Genomic DNA, 17,312 nt, shown 5'->3' on the forward strand with positions numbered 1-17,312 from the left:
GGCCCATCAGTGTACTTTCTTGTAAGATCCAGTTTTAGCAAGAATCCCTCACCATCAATATCTGATCACCCTCATATCTGATCATGTTCTTCATCTTTCACCATCCCTTAGGTGACCTATCATCATCCTGGCCTGTCTTTAGCAAGACTCTTGTTAGGTTGGTTTAGTCAGAATCCCCCCTTCTCCTGATGTTTCCTCTTAGTACTTTTCCATCCATTAACCCCCTCCGTGGTCCTTGGCTATAAATTTCCACTTGCGCATGATATATTCAGAATTGAGCCCAGTTCTATACAGAGGTCTCTTTTCTTCTATTGCAATAGTTCTGACTAAAAAACTCTTTTTTACTGCTTTAACTACTCTCCAGCTCTATTTTTTCTTGACACAGATGAGTGAAAGATTCTTTTTTTTGGCAAAGGATTATTGTCTTTTTATTTTTATGTCCACTTTGCTTGGCATTTAGTTCCCTAGTAATGTTTTTTGAGTGAATGAATGATAGCTAGTCTAAACCCCTTCTAGATTTTCATGAATCTTTGATATTAATGGTGCATATGCCCTTCTCAATTTTTGTACTTAGCAGTATTTGCTTTTGTTATTAGGAATCTAAGAAGAGGCTCTTGGGTGTGTTTGTATGTGGCTTTTATGCTTTGCTACAGTTGGGCCATTTTATGAACAGCAGTTAGTTACTAGAGAAATAATTTTATTATACCTGGGTCCAGAGAACTGGCTTTATCATCCTCAGTGACAGACTCCATTCTCTTTCTATTAAAAAAGACGGAAAAAAGATATATATGCGTATATATGTATATCATTACATACATAGAAAATCAGTTTTCTTATTTGCACATTGGCCATTTTAGGATATACTTCTGGCTTTGACAGAACTATTTAACATAGATTTTATGAAATTATCCCAGTTATTAAAAACCAGTCTCTAAACCTTGGATTTTCTTCACTTCTCTCCCAGCATTCAGGTAACTTTCTCTCTTTTGAGTAAATAGTAATTTTTATCATTTATGCCTTCTGGTGACTGAGCCTTTTCCTCTGCAGACTTGGCCTCTGGAACAGCCTTTTTCTGCATCTTTGTTTTCCTGTTCTAAGATCTCCTCTGGAAGCATCTCACTTCCTCCTGGAAATGTCTCTTAATGTGTGTATCCTTTGCCTGTCATTTATTGGTTAGTTGTACAAAATGTTGAGTTTCATCCTGAGAAATAGATCGGGGAGCAGACACATATTTGAGTGTCATGCCCAGACACGTGATCTACTTGTCAAGTAGTATAGTTCCAAATGGTCTAGTGAATGGCAGCATCTTTATGCAGGATTTCACCTTTGTCTCAGCCTGTTTATATGACAGAAATGTGCTGCTTTTTGTTCTTGAGAAGGCATCAATTTGACCTCTTTCATAACTAGAGATTTGTTTTATCTATCAGATAGAAATAAGCACTGGCATTCCTTGTATGTAGCAATTGATACAGCTAACAGGGAATTTGAAAAGATGTAAGCTGGATTTGTTTTTGTTTTTGTTTTTGTTTTTTAAGTAGGAGAACAGATGATTGTTGTTGTAATATATTTAATTCTTAAAAAAGACAAATCACTTTAAAGTGAAAATGATGGAAATGAAAAGCAGCAAGATACTGAGGAATGATTTCAGAATAATTCTGGGTATTTAAGAACGAGGGCCTTCTTCCTTCCATTTTGATCCTCCTTTTGCTGAAAATGGCAAAACAAAAAGCCAGTAAAGTGGGAAGGAAGCAGGAAATCCTAGTGAGTGATTGTCATATTTGAGCCCTGAAAATGGTTGCTTTTGTTGCATTTAATACTTTTCCCTCAGCTTGGTTTTGCCTTTTGTTTTCTTTTAGAAAATTGTGATTTTTCACTTCTATTTCCTAGTAAGGGTGCAGTTAAATGGATTTGGAAGCCATATATTGTGATATGATTGTACAAAAGCAAGTTAAATTTTGAATTTTGTGGTTGGAGGGAAACCATTCTGGAGTTTATTTGGTCACTTCCTATGCCAGTGCTGTCCTACTCTCAGCCAGCAAGCACCCCTTTTCTCCTCTAACTAGGTAGAAAACAGAGAATTTAGCCAAATAACAGAAACAAGGTAAAAGGAAGGAATCTTAACCTGCTTCTTATGTTATATCTGCCCTAGCCCTTGTAGTTTACTTCCTGGTTGAAGATATGCTACAGGATCCTGTTGAAATTAAATTTTCATTTCATGATTATATAAGGAAAGCAGGGTTTGGGACTAGTAAGTGAAATTATCTCCAGCACAGCAGATAGGAATTTTTCCAGAGATGAATTGCTTTCCAGAAGTGTTCTGAATTTTCAGTCGTGATGGCCATGGTCTTTGCATTTATTTACTTTTATTTACTTGATATTTATTTTTTGCACTATGTCATAGTTCCAGAAAGTGCTAAAAAATCATTATGTATTTAAAACAAACAAACCAGAAAACCCTCTTGTCCTGGGGCTGTGTGAAGAAGAATAAAGCTCTCATTTTCCCAGTACCCAATCATCAGCTTCAGCTGGCTTCTCCTAGGAAAAGAATTTATTGAAGCAATTTATCCTGGCTAAATGTGATATAAATCTGTGTGCACCTATGTACATACAGGCTCTCTTCCATTACAGCAATGCTGCAGCATCAGTTTCCTTCATAGTTAGACCCTGTTCCTAGCACACTGAAAGATGACTAAGAAGCCCTTTCTGTTTTATGGGGCACCCCACAATTTTAAACACTGATTAGTTGTGAAATTACTGATCAGACTACCAGAAATACTGGTTTCCAACCCCAGAGTGAGTCTTAAGAGAGTAGGAGAGATGTCACCTAGCTGCCCTCTGAGTTTTAAGCGGGGTTTTCTGATAACCAAATTCTGTCTAGCACTTTAACATTTTATTTTAATGCAGACCTGAGTGAGGGTAACCTGATATTTTGGTTTATCTCCAAAATAAAAATTTGAATTTGGTTACAGTTCTGAAGTTGTTTCTAGGCATATTCAAATTATAGTTCTTCCTCTTTCATCTTCCCTTGTTAATGCTCTTTTCTACACCTTCCTTTCTTATAGAAAGATGTTCGAAAATATACTTTAGGAGTTTATTCTGTGAAGTCTATTTTTGTGCCCTCCCCCTTTCAAAACCCTGTTTATCTTTTAGGAGTATTTTTACTATGATTTGCATTTCTCATCCTTATCCATCTCCACCTCTATTTTTATTCCTAAGTGGGAAATGAGAAATTTCCCCAACACATTCATATTGAAATTATTGTTCTTTGACAAAGAATTTCGATCAGCATTTCAAGAGTTTAGTTTCAATAATTAAAAAACAACAGTATAAGCCCTGTTATATTCTTCAGAGAAATAGAGAGGATGGATGGTGATGCCTTTTAGTGCCATTTTTTTTATCCCCTGCAGCAACACACATCTGTTGGCTGCAACAGAGCAGCCCAAGAACTCTGGCCGAGAGCGGCACAAACAGCCGGAACATATTCACCCAGTAAACCCCCAAAGAGTCGACATTTGTTTTATTGCTGCTTTTAAAAACCTAGCCATAAATAGAATTAGAGGGGGAAGGGCACCGATATTTCTCCATTTGCCACAGACGATTGGTGGGGGGGAGAAGGAGGCTCCCAGTGGGGAGAGAAGGTTTTTATTTTTATTTTTTTATTAATGAAAATCATTTCCCGTGTAGCCCAATAGGATGGGTGCTTTGTTTTCTTTGGCAATAATCTGGGATAAACGGCCCTTGCCAACAGTCTCGTAGTTTATACACCAGGGAGCCAGATTATAGCCCTGTAAAATGGAGCACCCCTCCTATAATCCCTTAATTAATTAAATGACAAATTTTGGTCTTCTCTAGTACAGAAATATGGCTTCCGCATCGAATGTTCAGTGGATTTATTGACATAGGGAACTGCACTGATTGTAATTCAGCAGACTAGAGGAGTGTGTTATATACTGTAGCAGGAAGAGGGGAAATCTACCAAAGGTTTGAAATTCCTTGACTATTTAGGTCTCAATTTTTCTAATTAAAAGTTTCAGTTGAGGCGCAATAGATCATATGCCACCTGTCTAATGGGTCTCCCCAAAGTAGCCCGTGTTTATAGCTTTGATAGACAGCATTCTTGGAACACCTGTTTCTAGGCTTGATATTTTTGAAGCACTTTTTTTTTTTTTTTAACTCCAGCGTATTTAACATAACTTTTCCCCCTGCTTCCCCCTCCTCAGCTCCGCTCTGCTATATGAAATATGGGAGACGACAGACCGTTTGTGTGCAATGCCCCAGGCTGTGGACAGGTACGTTTACAATATACTTTATTGTGAATGTCTCGTTGTGAATCAAAGTGGCTGTTTTATCACTAAGGCAAAGAGTTTAAAGCCGGTATTTTACGTGATCACTGGAGGTAATCAGATCAGAGGATTTGCAGTGTGTAAATCCATGTTATGAGGAAGTGTAGGCACTCTACCGTAATGAAATCTGCCTTGCTCTCTTTCATATTGTTATTCTACTGGTGTTTGTTTCCCAACCCACAGTGTTGAGGAATACATGTTGCTCTCTCCTGCTTTCTAAAGCTATGCATCTAAATATAAAACAAGTTTAGAAATATCTTTTCCTCAACCTTCGGGGATATAAAAGTGTGCTTAACATATTTAGAATAGGCAGCTGAGAACGTATCCGTTCATCGTGAGCCTCAGTTTGCTGGAGTATGTTGGATTTTTTAAATAAGAGAGAAAAGTTTCTTTGGACTGTTGATCCAGAAAATCACTGTTGGTAACTAAGGCAGATCTCTATCTATGTAGGAAATACAAATCCAACATAGAACCTGAGATCTTACAGCAATGTATGAACTACAAGATTTCTCAGCCATCTTCCCTCCCTGACACTGCAGGATGCCTTGTTCTGTGCGTCAGCTGCCATGTTATTGTCTGCATATCTGTACATTATGTGTCAGATACTTTCATCATATGCTTTTTTAATAAAGTAATTTTGCTGAAACTGCTTCTTTACCCACACACCCCCCCATTTTGTACCTTCTTAACTCTTCTTCCTAAACCCTCCTCTACTGCCATGTTTCACAAAGGATGAAGAAAAGCATACAAAGGAAGTTTTATCGGCCTTCATGGATTGATTTTATAGAACTGAAAGGTTGAATTTCTGTTCAGTTAGGAATATGCCATGTGACTGCCCAGTGACACTTACTGGTGGTATGTGAGATTGCAGACTAGTTCTATTAAACACTGTAAATACTTCAGCAGAAAGAAGAGTTAAGTTCCAGAGATTCCTAAGAATTGGAATTTGAGAGGTGAATGGGATGAGATAGTGACAAGGAATAAGCAGAAGGATTCTAAAGTCCAATAATGCTGAAAATTTCAGAAAAGGCTAAAAAAGCCATTGCATTCTGAAGTATTCAGTGTCATAGGGTGTATTTCCTATTTTGTCAGTTTTCAGCTTTATTGTTGACTGTTCTCCCCCATCTGATTTGTATTTTATTCTTTTACAATAGAAGCCACTTGGGAAATTAGGGTAGATTTGTTTCACTTTTCAGACAGCTATATTAGAATATATATCTGAACCTGATCCCTTCAAATTTTTGCATGTGGATTTGTTGGTAATACTATTTACTGTGATTCCCATAATTGATACCGGGGACCCTTTTCACTTATCTCTCTTTAAAAATCTGCAGTTTTGGTGAAAAGATTTTATTTTTCTCATACTTTTATTTTTCTTTGTTTATTTTTAAGCTTCTCAGTGCCCTGCTTATGTTTTATGCTTAAAACCACCTAGACAAGGGCTTAAAGAAATTAAAATGGATTATAAAATAAAAGGAAAACACCAGAAAAAGCATCTTGTAAGCTCCCTGAAAATAAAGGTATAAATGGGTTTCTTTAGGCTGTCTCATCAGAAAAGAGTAGTTTTCACTGAAATTTCTTTTTGTTTTGCTTGGGCTAGAGGTGGTAAAAATAGTAGGGACTTTTTACTTTGGTTCCTTTTGTATTGTTGGATACTGTTTGTCATAAGCCTTTTCCTTCCCCTACTTCTTCCTCCCATTTCTGAATTGTTTGCTGGTATTTTGGTTGTTCGGATTCTTTATAACCTCTAGTGTTGGTCCTGAAGCCTTCCCCCTTCCCCACCCCTCAGTGGATATGGAACTCAGGGAGATTGCTACCTTCTTTTGTATTCTAGTTACTTGCTTTATAGAAAAGAATAGAAGGTAGCATTGTTTGTCCCTTTACCTCCTTTGCATGTCAGAATTTTATGATCAGGTAAAATTGTAGTTCTCTAGTTAAGTTTAGTCTCCTTCCAAGTTTCCCCCAATATCTAGTAACAATTAACTCTAAAGTAGGATCTCTTCAAGATTTACTGTGGTAAACAACTGTGGTTGCTTTCTATTATATGAAATAGTGGAAAAAATCTGGCAAAGAAGATACATTTGGGAAAGCGAACTACCCTAGGCCTGTCATCCAGCTTTCTTACATCTCTTGAAAATGGTTTCATCCTGGAGTCACCTGAGGCCTTTAAGCTATTTATAATCCACTGTCATTGATTCAAAATTTGTATTCCAGAAATGGTAGAATAATTTTTAAAAAGCTATGTAAATCCCAGTAGTGGTAATAAGGACCATGATAATTTTTACAAGACATGGTTTAGAACCTACTGCCATTGAAACCTCAAAAATCAGTGGTTTCTACCTCTTAGAGGAAGAAGGAATGAAAGCAAATCATAATTCAAGAGATGGATCCTTATAAAACCAACCAACAAACAAAAACTGTAGGAATCTTGCATTATTTCAGTGTATGTTCTCTGCCCAGACTTTACCTTATGTACCCCTAAACTCAGAAATTATCTACGCCTTAATATTAAGGGAAGGTGAAAGGAAAATTCACCTAAAATAGACTAGTGGATTATGCTCTCCACCATATAATCAAAACCACCAGGCTTTCAATGGATACGTAAACATGTTTTGGTTGCTAGGTCTTTAATGGCTGTTATTTTTGGATTCTGTTCATGATCCACTTCCCAACAGTAAGTCTGATGTGACACAGCTGAATTCTAAATATGCTGCATGCACTTTTTTAAAAGAAAGATGGCTGCTGAAGGTTGTATTCTCTGCATTCTTATCTGAAAAGACAGATGATAGGGTGTTTTGAGCCCTCTCATCTCTATTCTCCTGTTGAGACCCTTTTTCTCTTGAGGCCTCATCACTCTCCTGAAGAGGAACTTAGGGAGAGCAATATTCTTGCTAATACCTCTCTATGGAATGTGGTAGCAGGAATAGTTAATAGAGCTGCCTCCAGAGAACGGGTTAGTGTTGTTAAGGCAACAGTACCCCAGATACCCTGTGCCAAAGGGTTGGGTTGAATTTGAGTGGTTTGGGTTTTTGAAATGTTTATAAGATAGCATCTAATTAATACTGTTGTGATGTAGTATAGTTAGTAGAAGTATAGTTTGGTGCTGAATTTAGGTAATCTTGTAAGTTTTTGATGCTTTGGGGGACTCTCTTATTTAAAGGTGGATTGTGAAATTGCTCTGTTGTTTGTAGAAGCAGGAAAAACTACAGTTGACCCTTGAACAATGGAGGGGTTAGGAGCACCCCGGGGGAGTTAAAAATCTGCATATAACTTTTGACTCCCTAAAAACTTAACTACTTGGGGCGCCTGGGTGGCTCAGTGGGTTAAAGCCTCTGCCTTCGGCTCAGGTCATGATCCCAGGGTCCTGGGATCGAGCCCCGCGTCGGGCTCTCTGCTCCGCAGGGAGCCTGCTTCCTCCCCTCTCTCTCTCTACCTGCCTCTCTGCCTACTTGTGATTTCTCTCTGTCAAATAAATAAAATCTTTAAAAAAAAAAAAATAAAAATAAAAATAAAAACTTAACTACTAATATAGCCTAATGTTGACTTGAAGCCTTACCAATAATATAAATAGTTGATGAACTTGTATTTTGTATGTTATATGCTTTATATATTGTATTCTCACTTTGGAATAAGCCAGAGTAAAGGAAATGTTGAGAAATTGTAAGGAAGAGAAAATTTATGGTACTGTATTATATTTACTTTTTAAAAATTCCACATTTAAGTGGACCTGTGCAATTCAAACCCATGTCATTCAAGGGTCAACTGTACTATGCTTCTGAGAGTAATCTTGAATTTGTAAATGCAGTTAGATAACTTACCTTTTAGATGCTTTTTGCCCAGTTTTTATTACTAGGAGCCCACAAATTCCATATTCCTGTACCTCCCTTTTGGGAACATGACACTGTTTTGCAGTAAAAATTATGCAGATTTAAGTAGTCCTTCTGGTTATTGTAACTAAGCCCTTGAGCAGAAGCTGATCATATAAGCTTATTACTTAGAATGTCTATTTCTTTAAGAGCAGGAACACATTTCCTCTGAGGAGATACTTCTAATGGACAAGATCATCCCATTATTAGCCATTGAGGAAAATTTCTGTCATAATCACCTCTATAACCACTCTGTCCTTTTAAGGAAAAATCCTTTGATTGTTTCTCTGTCCATTGTGACCTGAGGGGCTGTTACTCTTTTTCCCCCCTAAGGTTATCTACTGCCAGATCTTTTCTTCTCCCAGAGGACATTTAGGTATAGGTTGAGGTTCTGTTCCTATCTAACTGAGACATGAAACACATAACTAGCTCATAGACCTCCAGGGCCTGCTTTTCCTTTCTAAGGCCAAGAATAGCAGTAGAGCCCTAGTTGTGGTGGGATTGAGGGCAGCTTCTTGTACCTCCTTATCTTGTCATATAATAGGAATAATGTTTATGGTGCTGTAGTCCTGGCTTCACTTGGCATTTAACCAACCTCCAATGCTGTTTATTGCTTCGTATCCTCTGCCTTCATGAACATTATCCCTTAAATCTCTATTGCTTTGTAATATATGAGGCAACAAATAGCTTCTATGATTGGTTAAATGCTGGCATGCTACAAAGGTATATGTTTTATTGCCTATGTAACACAAATCTCTATAGATTTTTTTCTGTTATCCCAGCCCTCCCTTTAAGTGGGCCATACTGGTATTATGGGACTCTGGATTTTTAATTCTATCCCTTTGGCAAGTTTCCCTATTACCTGGCATTAACACAAAGAAAAGAAGGAAGAATGGGTTGGTGCTGATTACTAATTCTTTATGTCAGGGGAGCATCTTGAATTGGAGAATGATAAGGAAGAAATGGCTTTGATAGGTAAATACCATTTATGGTGGTAGATACCATCTTTACATGCTTCGACAGGTGAGGGCAATTTCAGGCAAACAAATAAGCCTTTCTTCCTCACCCCCTGCCAAGAGTTTAAAAAAATTCAAATTTTTATTTAATAATTCATATTTCATTCAATAATTCATCCAGTTCCCATCTGGTAAGAGTGCCTGCATGCTGTCAGGCAGCTGAAAATACACTGCATTATACACAATTAGGCCAAATGCTAACCTTGTTTTTTGTAATAATATGTTGATTTTGCAATAACTTTCAGTCCACTCTGAGTATGCTACAGTTTTATGAACCGTTGTGATGGAAGTAGACCACCGTTATGCTCGTGTGGACAAAATTGGGACTAGGATTTTTAAAAATGTAAATATATTAAGAGCAAGGAATTAAACCTTGTTTTTAATGTCCGATCTGGCACTCTTGATACTCGCCTTTAGAAACATGTGGTTGATGATTTTAGCTTTTTATGTTACCATTATTTTTATGTTACTAAGAGCATAGTGGATTAAAAGCATCCCTGCTCTGATCTGCCATGGGGGGAGGCTGTATGAACCTAATTAGAGCGATACCCAAGAAATTAGATGAAATTTTTCGGTTACTCACTCTTGTTTTCCTTGAGTATGACTTAATATTTGGAATGGGAGCCCAGAAACAGTTCTCAGAGCATTCCTGGTAGGAAAAAAAAAAAAATCCTGTATCTTTGTATCTCAGTTCTTCCTAACTCAGGAGAGAGGCTGTTTTCTAGTCCCTTCTTTTATAAACTGCCGAGTTAATAATGTGCTTTCTGGATCTGAAAGCCTGTCCTTCATTAGTCCCTCTTTTGCCACCCCTGCAAAACTACGTACATCTAGGTTGTTAACTTACAAGGTATTGTCATCATTATATAGAATTCATCATTCTCTTATCTAATAATCTTCCAGCTAATGCGGCAGATTGAAGAACAGCCAGTGTGTTCCCTCTTTCTGGTTAGCGTGTTTCTTTAATGCAGATTGACTTGCTCAGCAGTCGCATTTTGTCTGAAGTCCTTGTTAGGGCCTACTCTGTATGTGGATTCATAACACATCTGTGTGTACATCTACAGTGCTGTATAAATAATAATAAGTAATCACCAGATGGCCTATAACTGCTCCTCTGGACCCGCTGGGTCTCTTGAAGCTGTTAGTAAAGTCTTCTGGCGTTTTGCTGGGGAAAACTTGTCATAGATTTATTTCTAAAAAAATTCAAACTCACAACTGGGTGTTTAGGACTAGATATTGCTGTCTGTGTTGTAAATATTTAACAGGCTTTGTACAATGACAAGTAAAAGCGCCATTACTAACCACACACAGTGGCTGTGGAGCTCTTCTTCCCTCCCGGCCATTTAGAAAGGAAACAAAATGCCGATAAATTGTGCATTATGAACAAGGTGCAAGAGATACTCTCTCTGGAAGCTCTTTTGTAGGAGAGGAAAGAGAACTTCAATGTTCTGCTCAAAGGATGTAACGGGACGAACTTAAGCTTTTTAACCAGATGCCAGTGACTTATATTAAAATACAGTGTTCTTTTTAAGTTGGATTTACAGTACAAAAGAAGCCTCTTCATTTGGAATTAGGGAAGAGCCAGGTTTTGATCTTAATTGAGTCTTTATAACCAAATGATAAACCCCTTTGAAAGGGTTACAGTTGCAAACGTTAGTAAGCATTTAGCTAAATTTCACTTAGCCAGATCTTTAGACTTTTGGTTATGTCTAAAAATTTAAGATAGCTATTGTTTGCCAGTGTTATTTATAAAGCAGAACATCTATATTTTTGTCCGCTTTTCATTTGTTTTTGTAAAAGGGGTTATATGGTTTTTTATTGGGGAAAAAAAAACTTACTCTGATTTTCTGTTTATAATTTTCTGTGCTGTATTTTACTATTACTACTGTCCGTGCTCCAGTTCCTGTTGTAGGATACTTGCTCAGTACAGCAATGAATATTTTAAAAAATCAAAATAGAACTTATTATCTCTAAATATTAGTGTTTTAAAATCTTTGTGTATCTTAAAATTAAAAAGGTTTCAAACAGAAATTGCATATCTGAACTCTCAAGCCTAGTTTTCTTTTGTCTGTTGAGGGTTGAATCTATTTAACCATAGAGGGTCTGTCCTATAAATCATAGCACATGGCTATTACTTTTGACTTAGAATATGTTTTTCTTTAAAAATCTCACCTTGAAGAAATGACAGATAAATTGTGAGGGAGAAATGCTGTTATTAGTAGTTTATTGTAGATAGATTTTGCTTTTTAAATCCCTCCAAAATGATCAGGTTAAGGATAAGATTTCAAGAAGGAAAACATTGTGGAGAAAAGATGGTAGGTTTGGGGATTATCTCTTTGTAGTAGTGCCTTTGTGTTTTTACTTAGAAGTTTCTTTGTGCACTGAAATACACCACCTAAGATTGTGCTTTGGTAAGAATCTGGACTATTTACAATTGCCATGTGAAAGAACGAAGAGAATGAGAAAGAATTTTGAAATTAGCCCATTCCCAGTCTGACACACCAGACTGTGGCTGCTGATTCTGCCGGCAGATTGAGGAGCCGAACCAACTTCTTCTCTAAAGACCAACATTGCCAGCCCTCATTCCAGCATTTAAATCTCCTTACTCACATCGATGATGTCGGATTTTGAGCAAACATAATTCTGTCTTTAGATCCCAGGTGGAATTTGCAATTCCCTGGGTTGAGGGAAAGAGTTCTTCCCTTTTGCCTTTGAAAAACTTGGGTAACTCTGCAGGGAAAGTCAGCAGAATAAATCTGCAGACTTGCCGAGTCCTTTGAGTCATTGTGGAAAGCTGAGCGCTGTGTTCGGCAGTCAGTCGGCAGATTGGCTGTCAGAGTTGCAGCTCCGCTTATCAAAGACATAGTCTCTTGAAGAGCCATTTATGTTATTCCAGAGAGAATCATCCAGTGGCAAAAGGAACGCCTCCTTTCTCCTCCCAAGGGTCAGATCTGCTTTTGAGACTGGGCAATTATCCCTTGATTTTCCTGAAAAATGCCTCAATTTACCATAAAGATTGGCACCAGCACAGGTTGCAGACTTGGTTACAGTGACAAGCTCTGATTTCTTAGCCACAGGGAGAGGCATCAGGGTGACACTTGTAAGTATGCCAGAGGCTTAATGGTGGTAATTTTTCTGCCAAGTATCTCAGTACCCCTTATAAGCTTGGTTTCTCTTCTCTTTCTCCGAGGGAGATAACATTTGCTTTAGTTTTTTTGCACACCAGTCACTATAAAAATGATGTGAGAGTTGTCTCTCTCTCCTTCCCTCACTTCCTCAAGACTTTTGCCTTGTCTCTAGTTATCTTCCTGTCTAGTTTGTGATTAAGCGCTGTGGTCTCTTTTTTTACTTTTTGCCTTCTTCTTGTATAACATATCTTGGCTCTTATTAGTCATTGTACCTGGTAGGGGTTATTAACCAGTGTTTTCTCTGATTAAAAAAAAAAAAAAAAAACCAGACTATTCTTTTTATCAGTTTTACACTTACAGAAAAATTAAGTGGAGGAATGACTAGGTGTCAGTCGGTTAAGCATTTGCCTTCATCTCAGGTCATGGTCCTGGGGTCCTGGGATCAAGCCCCACCTAAGGCTCCCTGCTCAATGGCGAGTCTTCGTCTCCCTCTCCCTCTGCCCCTCTCCCCAACTTGTGCTCGCTCTCTCTCTCTTGCTCCTCTCTGTTAAGAAAATAAATAAAATCTTTTTTAAAAATTGAGTGGAAATTACTGAGAGTTCCCATATATACTCCTTATTCTCCCCTGCTACTGTGCCTTTTTTCTTTTTTAAGGCTTGTATTTATTTATTTATTTATTTGAGAGTGCACAAGTTGCAGGGGGAGCAGCAGAGGGAGCGGGAAAAGCAAGCTTCCTCACTGAGCAGGGACCTGGGGCTTGATCCCATGTTGGGATCATGACCTGAGCTAAAGGCAGACCTTTAATAGACTGAGCCACCTAGGTGCCCCGTCCCTTCCCTCCCCCCTGCTGTTTTATGTTAGTGTGGTACATTTGTTATAACTGATGAGCCAATATTGATACATTAATACTAACTGAAGTCCGCAAGCTACCTTAGGGTTTAATCTTTGTGTTGTACATTCTATGGGTCTTCACAAATGTGTAATAATATGCACCCACCATTATTTATCATATAGAGTAGTTTTACTGCTCTAAAATTTCCCCTGTGTTCCACTTATTCATCCCTCCCCGCAATTATCCCCAACCCTTGATAACCACTGAATTTTTTTTCTAATATACATTTAATTTTTTTTGAGATGTATTTATTTATTTGAGAGAGAGAGAGCACGTGCAAGTGGGCTTGTGTGAGTGGGGAGAGGGGCAAAGGAAGAGAGAGAGTCCCAAGCAGACTCCCTGCTGAGTGCAAAGCCCTATGCGAGGCTTCATCTCCCAGCCCTGAGATCATGACCTGAGCCAAAATCAAGAGGCAGATGTTTAACCTACTGAACCACCCAGGCACCCCACCACTGATCTTTTTACCGTCTCCATAGTTTTGTCTTTCCCAGAATGTCATATAGTTAGAATCTTGCTGTCCTCTAATTCTTTAAAGTTATGAGCAGATAATCATGTGATTAGGTATAGCTAGAGAAAGGGGAAGAGAAAATTTAACATTTAAGGTCACAGCTCGAAGGTCCCTCTAAAAGTCTCAAGAATCTATCCAGGGAGATTAAGGTGGCAGCTTTTCTGGTCCTCCAGAAGTCTCTCTGATGTTAAAAGATTTGACTTGCCTAGTGAGAGTTTTACTGATTCTGGGTGTTGGGAGCAAGGGTAGGATGAACATTGAATGTACTGTATATGGGGAGTGAAGGTATTAATGCTGAGCAAAGAAGTAGTAGAGCCCATGATCCCTTTTCCTTTGATGATGTTGAGTACAATAAAATGTCCTTTCCATTCCTCTCAAGGGCAGCCTTATATGTGACTGAAAAAAGTCAGTGCAACTTAAAGGTAAATAAGAAAGATTCCCTGACTTAAAGTAATCCTCTGTACTTCTACATTAGTGAAAGATTCATGTAAACTAATAAGTTACTAGAAAGGTATGGGACCTTTAGTATAAATCAGTTTAACCACAGATGTAGTATTGGCTACCCGAAGGAATAGAAGTTTGTATTTGTGTTTCGGAATAGTAGATGAGGACTGGCTTAGGTAGGATGGCTCCTGAGCAAAGGAGACGTGGCAACTTATGACGCTGTCAAAGATAAATAGATTTGGGACACCTGGGTGGCTCAGTTGGTTGTACGACTGCCTTCGGCTCAGGGCGTGATCCTGGAGTCCCGGGATCGAGTCCCGCATCAGGCTCCCAGCTCCATGGGGAGTCTGCTTCGCTCTCTGACCTTCTCCTCGCTCATGCTCTCTCTCACTGTCTCTCTCTCAAATAAATAAATAAAATCTTTAAAAAAAAAAAAAAAGATAAATAGATTTACTTCTTAGTTTTGTATTGGGCTATTTCAATTTCCTTCTATTAGAAGCTAGTTGAGAATTCTAAGTCTTAAGAAGCATCCTAATAAACACTAGAAGCAACTTAATTCTTTTTGAGATAGAAAGAGATATTTCCCCTTTGCCCTGCCCTGGAAAATTTATGTTGTTAAAATATGAGGGAAGGAGACTGAACTGATCTCTCCAGTTCTAGAATTCAGACTTCCTATCTACTTAGAATAATAACTCTCTAGTATTGGGCAAGATCTCTTTTCATAGAGATAGTGACTTTCCACCTTCTAGACTGGGCTCCAGTCTTGGCCTCAGTGGCAATTTAGTTTCCCTACTTGTTGAGCTGAATTGACTCCATGGTAAAATGAACATTAGTCTACATCAGGCTCTATAACATGATGTTCAGAATTACTGTCGATTAGTGCAGACCAGCAGCTCGGGTATACAGACCTACACCTACAACTTAGAGGAAAGGCTATGTTTATATAATGTGGAAAATTGTATTCCACCCAAGGGGTTAGATGGGGGGAATGGGAGAGAACAAAATACAAAGAAAATCGTTTAACTCTATTAATGTAATAATAACAACAGCAGTAATGCAACAGCTAACTGAGCTCTTATGTACTGTATAAAAGTGCTTTATAGATACTACTTTATTTAATCCTAGAAATCCCCTGAGGGAGGATATAATATTATCCCTGTTGTACAGATGAGAAAGCAAAGGTTCAGAGAGACTGAGTAACTTGTACAAAGCCACACGATGTTTTGTGATGGAGCTATTACACAAACCCAGACTAGCCCTTTTAACTACTAGGCTAAACTGGTTTCTCATTATTCCACCTATACATGTAAATATGCTCATCTAACATGGGGGTGGGGTGGGGAGAGAGAATAAGTCGTTTTTTGGTCAGTGGTCCCAGTGCAGTCAGTAATAAACTACAGTTTATTACTATAACTGAGCTTGACTTGTACAAAAAGATAAGAATTCTTACTCACCTGAAGGGACATCTCTGCAACTGCCTTAGCCTTAATCTGTAATGGTAATGGCTTTTTATCTGCCTGGGAGTGCTGCTGAGATGTGGCTAACTCTGAGGTAAACAATCATGTTTGTAGCTTGGCCATGATTTTAAGATGGAAAGAAAATAAATTCTTGACCAGTCAGAAAGGTAGACAGAACTAGGAAATTGGGACCTAAAAATCTTGGCTTCAGCATCCTCCACTCATAGGCCCAAAGAAGCATTGTGGTATCATTTTTGTGAATTCTAGAGTGCATTACTTCCTGATTGACATTTCCTTCTTCTCATTCTTAGTTTTATGCCTGTAAGCTCCTAGATACAAATGGCATCTTTCTTTGTGTAGTGTCATGTAGTAGTGGGGCTTTGGTTATAGTGGCTGCCATACTGATTGGTAGCAAGAGGAAATAAGACTAAGGTGGGATGAGGGTATGGCTAGAAGTTGGTTAATGGTGTCCTGAGATGTGTATTCTGCCTGGTGATTGCTAGCTTGTTTATCCTCTGAAGTTTTGGGCATACAACTGCATGGAGGGTCTTACCCATTGAATAATAAAATTCTTCTCTACTCAGATCTTGCATCCTCTTCTTTGATTTCATAGCCCTTCCATATGTCTGGTCTTCTTTTTCCCTTGTGTGTTAATGCTGTGGACCTCATTTATCATTAAAAGTGACAATCTGTGGCTAAATAGATACATGGAAATATTTATGTGAAATAATTTGTGATAAAAATATGTGGAAGTACACAAAGGATTGAAAGAGATTGGAGAATTTCTTGGTTGATGTTTATAGTACAAGTATTCTTTGTATATTTTGTCTGACTGTCTTTATGTTTTATGGAAAGGCTGCTTAAAATATATATTTCCCTTCTTGATTCTGATTCTGATTCAGAATTTAGCATTCAACATCAGGAAATATCTGAAGTCTTGTCTTTTCTAGCTGTGACCAAGTCAAATTCTTGGCTTCAAAGCTGAGAATGCCTTATTGGGCAAGGTCACAGACTACAAAAACGATCACTCTAGGGGTCAGAGATCTCATTTGTTTATTTTTCTAGATGCCTCTGACACCCATTTAGTTGCATGTGTATGCATGCATGTTTGTGAGTTTGTGTGTGTGTGTGTCTGTCTGTCTCGGGGTGTGTGTGTCCTGGCAGGAGTTCTTATAAAACTAATTGCAGAGAAAAGGTGATTTAAAGCGGCAACCTATGAAACAGAGACTACAAGCTTGATTGGGAAGAGGTTATCAGATAGATAGTAGCAGCTTAATAGGGTGGATGATTTTTTTTAAAAGGCCTGCATTTTTTTTAATTAAAAAAAATTTTTTTTAAGATTTTATTTATTGACAGAGAAAGCACAAGCAGGGGAGGTGTAACAGGCAGAGAGAGAGGGAGAAGCAGGCTCCGTGCTGAGCAAGGAGCCCACCATGGGGCTTGATCCCAGGACCCTGGGATCAGACCTGAGCCAAAGGCAAGCACTTAACCGATTGAGGCACCCAAGCGTCCCAGAGGCCTTCATTGTAATGCTAAGTCTCAGTTACCTCCTTTATGTGTCCCTTTTCTCAAAGTCACTGACCGCAGGGGAAAAAATAACAACCAAAAACTGAACAATAAATCCTTTTATTGGCATGAGTTATTTTAGTCAAGTGAAGAGT

General features: G+C 38.3%; 1 protein-coding gene across 7 annotated transcripts in view; it reads left to right on the forward strand.

Annotated features, from left to right (window-relative positions):
• LOC122891894 (cyclic AMP-dependent transcription factor ATF-7) overlaps window positions 1-17,312 on the forward strand; it is a 94,318-nt gene that overhangs the window by 14,901 nt on the left and 62,105 nt on the right. For all 7 annotated transcript variants that reach the window (XM_044227918.1, XM_044227923.1, XM_044227924.1 and 4 more), the window contains exon 2: window positions 4,221-4,289. In XM_044227918.1, coding sequence (XP_044083853.1) covers window positions 4,242-4,289 — 48 coding nt within the window. In that variant the 5' untranslated portion in view covers window positions 4,221-4,241. The remainder of the gene's footprint in view (window positions 1-4,220; window positions 4,290-17,312) is intronic.

This window comes from Neovison vison, chromosome 12 (assembly GCF_020171115.1).
Source record: "Neovison vison isolate M4711 chromosome 12, ASM_NN_V1, whole genome shotgun sequence".
NCBI classification, from domain to species: domain Eukaryota; kingdom Metazoa; phylum Chordata; class Mammalia; order Carnivora; family Mustelidae; genus Neogale; species Neogale vison.